Source organism: Ochotona curzoniae, unplaced genomic scaffold, assembly GCF_017591425.1.
Source record: "Ochotona curzoniae isolate NIBS_2020 unplaced genomic scaffold, NIBS_Ocur_1.0 contig_3520, whole genome shotgun sequence".
NCBI classification, from domain to species: Eukaryota; Metazoa; Chordata; class Mammalia; order Lagomorpha; family Ochotonidae; genus Ochotona; species Ochotona curzoniae.
In genome coordinates this window covers 22,055,668-22,063,319 of record NW_024465894.1, presented here as the reverse complement: position 1 = coordinate 22,063,319, position 7,652 = coordinate 22,055,668, and the positions used below count along the sequence as shown (strand labels likewise).

Here is a 7,652-nt window from a genome sequence, read left to right as displayed (position 1 = left end):
CACAATTAACTATCTGGGTGAGTCTTAAATTACTGCAGAGACAGAGCACTTCACCTGCTAGTTCACTCCCCACATGCCTAGTGTAGCTGGGCCTGGGATCTCAACCCAGGTTCTCGGGGCACAGCAAGGAGCAGCTTGCTGTGCCATCAGCATTGGCAGGAAGATGGGATCAGGAGCTCTAGCTGGCAGTCTGACTCCAGGCCTCTGCTGCAGGTGCGGTGCCTTCACCAGTGTTCCAGCTCCTGGGGGAACTGTAGGGAAAAGTTGGGGCCAAGGATTATGCTAACAGCTACAATAGTTGATTGTGATACAGAGTGAAGGGTTAGACCTCAGTTGCCGTGGGCTGGGAATAAAACTGCAGGTATACTTTTAGTCGGTGCAGGGAAGGTGACTTAGGCTTCACCTAATGGTTATCTGGCCCTTGGAGAGACAGATAACCTTCCTCTCTAGCTAACTATTCAGGCAGAGCTTGGCCATGAGGGTTGTTGCTGCTCTCATGGGAAAACAGCACAGACACTTGGAAAGCAGAATTGGGTTCAGTCTAGAGGTCTTCTGTGTCCAAAACTGCCTACAGTGCTGGCTGGTCAGGAATGAGCCTTTCTGACAGGTGCCTTGCCCACTGGACCATCAGAGACCACAAGCAGCCAGGGACATGCCACTGTCTGTAATCCAGTATGCCTGGACTGGCTCCTATTTGGGCTGCAGCTGAAGAAGCGGACATGATTGGCACAAGAGTGATGATAGGATGTTCCGGAAGCCAAGTTTCAGTGCTCTCCTTGGGCTCTGGCCAGTCAGCTTAGTAGCCAGCCCAGTAATGGCCACAGATCACTTGGCTCTCTTGAGCCACTCACATTCCGGTCCAAGGATTTGGCACCTAGAGCTGCCAAACGAAAATGTGCAGGGGACAGACCCAGCCCCGAGGAAGCTCTGTGAGATCTCCCTGGAGGTGCCAGCTGCAACTGGAAACCTCATCTTGGCCTATCCCACCCAAAGCTGGTCCTCTGCCCTTCACGGTCTCTTCCCTGCTCGATGCCTGCACTTTGTAGTGGGTTGCCCACAGATGAGCTGTCAGGTGTCCTGAGTGCCCAGTTGGAATGGGCTTCTGGTGCTCGAGGTGCTGTCTCAGGGCTGTGTGGACCTTTTAGTGTCAGGTGGAACTCAAAGGGAAACTTTAGGCTGGGTGTTAGGCCTGTTACAAGCCCACCCGCGTGCCCGCCAGCACAGGCTGCGAGCCAGGATTCTGTGGAGGTGAGCATGTTCTCTTGTCAATCACTCACAGCTGCTCTTAGCTTCTGTTGTCCTGTGGAGTGGAACTGTCCTGAAAGGTGTGGTGACAGGGCAGGCCCGCTGCTGGCAAACTCGGGCTCCCTCTGCTGGCCTTAGAGGTGCCACTGCTGGGCCTCAGGGCTGTGGAGGCAGAGGAGCAGGCAGAGCTGCTGTGAGGGCCCCAGAAAGTGTACTGCACCCGCTTTTGTCTTCCCTATGGCTAGGCTCCCATGGGTGTTGAGGGTGTTGCGGGGGGTGCTATACCCAGAGTACAGGGCAGTCACTGTACCCCTGCCCTTCTGTGCACTCTGGCTCTGAGGGTAATGGTGGTGGAGGAGTGTTCAATTTGCAGTGTGTGTGTATGTGTGTGTGTGTGTGTTTTCGAGTGCAAGAGGGGGAGAGAGCAAGCAGTGCACTGGAAATGCAGCTCCCAGGCCCCCGGTGGGGATTCCGAGTCCCGGCGCAGGCACAGTCTGGACAAACCACAGAGGCCACAGCCTGGGGCCCTGAGCTCCTGTACCAAGCCACCTGTCCTGGATGTACCAGGTGTTCAGTGGGTAGTTCTGCAGTACCACAAGTAACAGGGCTCAGTGGCTACTGCTCTAAAACCAAGCTCCTCCCTTCTGATCCTGACCCATCTAGGAAGCCAGGATCCTAGTGTTACTGCCAAGTGCTGTGCGGAAGGGGATTCATCACCTGCCCTGCCAGGTAGGGCCCTTCAGTGCCAGTCAGGTACAGGCATCAGGCTTGAGCACTGATCACTTCCATCGTTTCCTGGCCAGAACTCATGGTGTTGAGGTCTCAGGACCCATGGGCTCCCTTTCCTAACTCCCTAGGTTCCTAACAGGACTGTCTCTCTTGGCTGAGCAGCCTGTCAGGACAGCTCCTGCCTTATTTAGTCATCATCACCTGGGTCCCTGGCACTTCCCCACCACATACCTGAGCTGTACCTGCTGTGCCCAACAAAGGCCTCTCTGCTGGCAGGCTCCAGTTTAGGCCCACTCCTGCAGGGAGAATTCCCAGGAGTCCCACGACTGTTTCCAGTGTAACTCAACACCCAAGTGCCATGTGCTATGACTGTACATACTGGGCTAGAACCAGGACTGGCCCCTGGCAGATGCTGTTGGGAGTTGTGGAGGTGAAGGACCCCTCCAGAGGAGTCACATGGACCACCAAGGATCCATAGGGACAGTTCAGCTGTAGGGATATATCCCCTGCTCCCGCAGTGCTGCCTGGCTCCCTCAGCCCAGCCTGGCCAGTCAGTGCCTCCAGGCTTCTGAGGTTCAGCAGGGAGATGGAATGGAATAGCAGACCTCTGACATGGCTGGCTGACACCCGCCACTCGGGCCCCCCTCCTTTTCCTGGCGTGGTCCAGGAACTATAGTGTCTTTCTGCCTCAGTTCCACTTCTTTTGCTTTCTGTGTTGGTTGAGGTGCCTCTGTCCCACACTGGGTGGGTCACCAAGGACACTAGCTCTGCCTCTAGGCAGGCAGGGACTTCTCTACCCAGGACCAACCCTCCTGAGACATGGGCTCAGCCATGGCCCTGTGTTCATTACTCCTGGGCTCACCTCACCCAGCAGCTCAGGCCGCTGTAGTCCAGCATGGTGCCTCTGCTGCCTTGAGGCTGCTGGGGGAGCAGGAGTCAGAAGTCCCACCCCTTGTTCCACCCAGCTATCAGTCTGCTGCCTTCCAAGGAACCAAGCCCCAAGCTCACATGCTCCCCCAGAAGGTGCCCCAGCACCATAGGAGACTACACACTGGATAACGATGTTGGTTTTAATGGCATTCACATCCAGGAGGTAACACCAGTTCCGGTTGGCAGTCTGCAGGGGTGAGGGGCAGCCGCCGTGCTGGGTTCTGGCCTTGCAGCCTCTAGGCTGGCTACTCCCACCCTGCTCAGAAGACACAACAATTGCACTGCTGGCCGCAGAGGGCCCAAGCCCCGGCCTCCCAGCACCCAGGCTCCAGTGGGAATAGTGTTCAGCAAGGGGACGGGTCCTCTTGGGGGTCACAGGGCTTCGAGGTCCGTTTCTGTGGTGCTGAGTGCCCCATCTCCGATGGCTTCTCTCGGAGCCCCTGGCAGGTGGGCCTGGATGACACTGTGGTGCTGGGCCGATGGACTCATCAAAGGAATGTGTAAGGCATTTTGGTAAAGTCGAACAGTAAGGTCTTTGTGGCAGACGAGGCTCAGACGGAGGTGCCCTCCTTGGCGCCGCTGCTGTCCTGTGGACAACGGAGGGCAGGGTGAGGGGCCGGCCAGCCATGAGGCTAGGAGAACCAGGACAGCTCCAGCCCTCACTGGCAGGAGGTAGACACTCACGGTTTTGGCTAGCTGCTCCTGCAGCTTCTTCACTGTGTCCTTCTCCCTGGCCAACTGCTTCTGAGTTGTTTTGAGAAGCTCCTGCAATTTGGTGGCTGCGCGCCCCAGGTCACTTGTTAACTTCTTCTCTTTGTCTAGTCTTTCCTACAGGATGAGAGGGAAGTGGAAGTCAGGCCTGTGCTTCTGTCTTCCACCTTTGCTGCTGGCAGGTCCAGCACAGCCCCAGCCCACTGTGCCCTGCACCTACCTTCAGCTGTGCTGCTTCTTCTGTGCCCGAGGACTCGAGGGGCCCGGCGGTACGGAGCTGCTCCAGCTCTTCCTGTAGCCGACATGCAGCTGTCTGCGCCTTGTGTGGAGGAAGGAGGGCCAGAGAGCGTGAGGCCTCGCTGGCATTCTCCCTGACTGCCCCCTAGGGATGGGGTACCCAGGCTGACAGGGCCCATGGGGCCAACAAGGCAGCAGGGTGACCCCCAAGTACCACCTCCTTGGGACCCCCAGCTCACATAACCCCCGGCACTGGGAAACGCAGCTGCAGCTAATCAGGTGGTCAAGGCTGGGGTGAGGACCGCTGACTGGGAGATGGGTGGGGGATCACATGCAGGGCCTCACCTCCTCAAACTCTGCTGTGAGCTTCTGCCGCCGAGTCTGCTCGTCCACCAGGACGGCCTCTGTCCGCTCCAGCTGTGTCTTGAGCTGTGTGCAGACACAAATCCCATGGGAACCCAGCGAAGGAGTGCGGGGGCCCAGGACGCCTGGGCAGGTGACACATACGGCTCTCCCACTCCCTTCCCTGCAGCAGCTCTCATGCTCTCTTAGCCTTCCCCCACCCCACGCAGTGGGTCCTGGCACTTGCCTCTATGACCATGCCACTGCTACCCTGATGACAAGTCCCTGCACCTGGTTGAGGACTCCTGGCAGCTACTCCTTGGGCCAAAACTCTGGAGAGCAAAGATCCTAATGGGGTCCAAGGGCAGACCTACTCCATCTGGTGCCTTTAGCCCTGGCCATGGCCAATACCCCAACCTTGAGTTCCTCCCACCCAAGTTCTTGGGACCAAGAGTTGTGGGCACCCTGGCCCCCCACCTAGCACCTGCCCTGCCCTCTGTGTCTTACTCAGGCCCAGGGACCCTGGCCTGGGGGAAGTGGGTTAGGAACTGCGACGCAGGGTTAGGGGAAGACAGAGCTGGCGACCTACACCATGCCTCAGGGTTAGTGACACATCTGGGGGCCAGCTCACCGCCCTAACCTCCATGGGCTCCTGCTCGGCTGGGGAGTTCTCTGGGGACCCAGCTACGTCACCATCCTCTACGTGGCTCTTCATCTCACTCAATTGCTGCCTGACCTGCAACAGGGAGGGGACGTTTGTGCAGATCACGGATGGTCATGCACCCACCTTGCCTTGCACACTCAAACACAGACATCGGAGGAGCAGGGTGGCTCTCCAAGCCTGAAGGCCACACAGAGGGGGCCTGCTCTGGATCCTGGGTCCCTCTAATCCCCCTGCATGGATGTCTGGTGGGTCAGAGGCCAGGACCTCAGCTCCCCTGGGAGCCAAACTGAGGGCTTCAGGAGAGCCAGGGCTCTGCTCCAAGTTCAAGTGGCAGGGAGTGGTGGGTGGAGCCAGGTGACCTTGCCTACATCCTGCAGCTTCAGGAACACAGGCCCCCACCTGGGGCCCTTCCTAGGCTCCAGAACCCTGGGATGTCATTTCTGCTTCCCCCAGGAGCTCAGGCAGGGCCTCAGTGTGAGCTCCCAGAGATACAGGTGGTCTTGGGGCCCGTCCACAAGGCCCTGCCTACTTTAAGGAGCAACCTCAATTGCTTCTCCCTACCCCCTCCCTCCATAACCCCCCAAAAGCAGAAGTGAGATTGTTCAGTCCAAGGTGAGAAGCCACTGGGGTTCTCCACAGGGTATCCAAATGCAGGCCACACCCTGCTGACAGTCCAGATCCAGTTTGGCCAATAAGTGACTAGAAGGAGGGCCCTTCAAGGCAGGCGCCTGACCAGGTGATCCGGGGAGGCTGCCTGACCCTAGGCCGCAGCCTGCCTCCTCCCAAGCCAGAACTGCACATCCTCTGGTTTCTTGACATTAACAATGACTCAAAATGTCAGAACAGATGCAACCTAGCTGGGTGGCAATGCCCCAAGGAGATGGGTTGCAGGTCAGATCCTGCAGCTGGCAACAGCATAGCAGGCAGGACTCAAGTTGGCTGGCACAACAAGGCCCCCAGAGCCACGTGCAGCAGGTTCTACACACCTGCCTGTGTGGCTGACTTCTCAGTTGTTGCTGGGGTGAGAAACGCACCCCCGCCCTCCAGAAACCAAGGAACTTGTTGAGAGCCACTGGGCAATGGCTTCCAGGTCCTGTGTCATGGGAACCCGGTGACCCAAGACCCTGGGAGTGGGCTTACCAGGAGCATGGGCTCCCATGGCAATGCTTCCTCTACTATGCCACCCCAGCTGCTGCCAGTGGCAGCACCTCCCACACATCTAACAGCCGCTCCCCCTCCCCACAACCTGTGGCAAGGGATCACATGCCCACCTACCAGGGCCAGTTCATCACTTTGCTTCTGCGCTTCACTCTGGGCCACCTGCAGCTGGGACTGAGACTCGAGCAAAAGCTTTCTCAGCTTGGGGAGAAGCAGGGAGTGAGTCAGCACAGCCACCCATCTACCCTGGGCCCACATGGCACCACAGGTCTCAACACACACCTGGCAGGCTTCTGTGGTCACCAAATGTCTTTATGTAAGAAGCCATGAGTCTAAGATGAACCCCAACTAGTCATGCTGGTGTGCATAATCAAAACTCTGCCTCCACCAACTATGGCAGCGATCTAGGCGCCACACCCTGACCTGTCTCTCTGAGCATCTCGGGCCAGCGAACCAGGCAGGGTGCGTACAGGCTGAGCCTCACCTGAGACCCAGACTCACAGTAAGGCTCGCATGTAAGGCTGAGGGTTGGTGGTGAGGGCAGACTCACCCCTGCCACCTCTCTAGCATAGTTCTGGCACTCGGCACTGGCCGTTGCCATGTACTTCTCCAGCTCTGCTTCTAGCTGCGAGGTGTGTTCCTGCACCTGCCAGGACACAAGTGGCCATCATTGCTGACACCACATGTGACATCCCAGCTGAAAGCAGCCCAGGGTGACGAGTGACCCTCCATGGCCCACGACCACTGCGGATGCTGAGACCATTTCCTGAAAATGGCTCCAGCCCTAGCACTGCCACACTGGAGAAATGTGCCTCCATTTTCTTCTCTACTCCTGTTTGCATGGCCACACATTAAGCAGGTCCTCAACATACTCAGGACACATGGAGGCTCCCATTGGAGACAGCCAGGAAGCGACCGTGGTGCGGGAGAGAATGGCCTGTCCTGTGGCCCTGGACTCTGTTCCCCTGAGAGCAGCTGCCACCCACCTACCTGATCTGAACTTTTGAGCTCCGCCTTGAGCTTCTGCACGACCTCTTCAAGATGCTGCACAGTGCCCTGAGACTGCAGAACCAGGGAGAGTCTGTCAGGCACAGGTTCCTCCCAGAGACGCCTGGGGCCCCAGGACCACCACCCTGGTCAGCAGGCTCCAAGGGGGATCTCCCAAGGCACACCAACTTCCAGCAGAGGGGCACAGCTTCTTCCCGACAGAGGAACCCACAAGGGGTGACGGTGACCACCAAGTTCTTCACTTAATGGAGGAGGCCCCAGTAATGCTCCCCCAGAGGCTTTCACATTCTGTGCCCAGTGAGTCCCTGGGAGTCATGGGGGAGGGGGTGGTGAGGTGCTTAGGGAAGGGGCTGCCTACCTTGTGTAGCTCTTCCTCCTTGGCGCCCACCCTGGCCTTCCACACCTGCTCCTCCTCCTCCACGCTCTTCTGCAGGTTTCTGAGCATGCCCTCCTAGGAAGGGGTGGGAGGAGGCACACTGAACCAGGGGGCTTTCCTGCCAGGCCTTCCTTATGGCCCTGTGGCCTCAGCTCTTGCTGTGCCTCCTGTGTGCTCCCCCGGGAGGAACAAGGCCCAGTCCTGGCTGTGGAGACCTCTGCCCCAGTGGGGAGGTGAGAGCTGTGACCACAA

The 7,652-nt window shown here is 58.2% G+C and overlaps 1 protein-coding gene across 2 annotated transcripts in view; it reads right to left on the bottom strand.

Annotated features, from left to right (window-relative positions):
• Nucleotides 1-3,026: 3,026 nt before the first annotated feature.
• The window catches only part of RRBP1 (ribosome binding protein 1), a 54,607-nt gene continuing 49,981 nt past the window's right edge, over nt 3,027-7,652 (bottom strand). The window contains exons 17-25 of one of the 2 annotated variants that reach the window (XM_040981809.1): nt 7,383-7,475; nt 7,007-7,078; nt 6,567-6,662; nt 6,134-6,217; nt 4,835-4,930; nt 4,198-4,281; nt 3,836-3,934; nt 3,589-3,732; nt 3,027-3,491 (exon numbers count right to left, since the gene is read on the bottom strand). In XM_040981809.1, coding sequence (XP_040837743.1) covers nt 3,456-3,491; nt 3,589-3,732; nt 3,836-3,934; nt 4,198-4,281; nt 4,835-4,930; nt 6,134-6,217; nt 6,567-6,662; nt 7,007-7,078; nt 7,383-7,475 — 804 coding nt within the window. In that variant the 3' untranslated portion in view covers nt 3,027-3,455. The remainder of the gene's footprint in view (nt 3,492-3,588; nt 3,733-3,835; nt 3,935-4,197; nt 4,282-4,834; nt 4,931-6,133; nt 6,218-6,566; nt 6,663-7,006; nt 7,079-7,382; nt 7,476-7,652) is intronic. The other variant, XM_040981808.1, reaches the window with a different exon arrangement.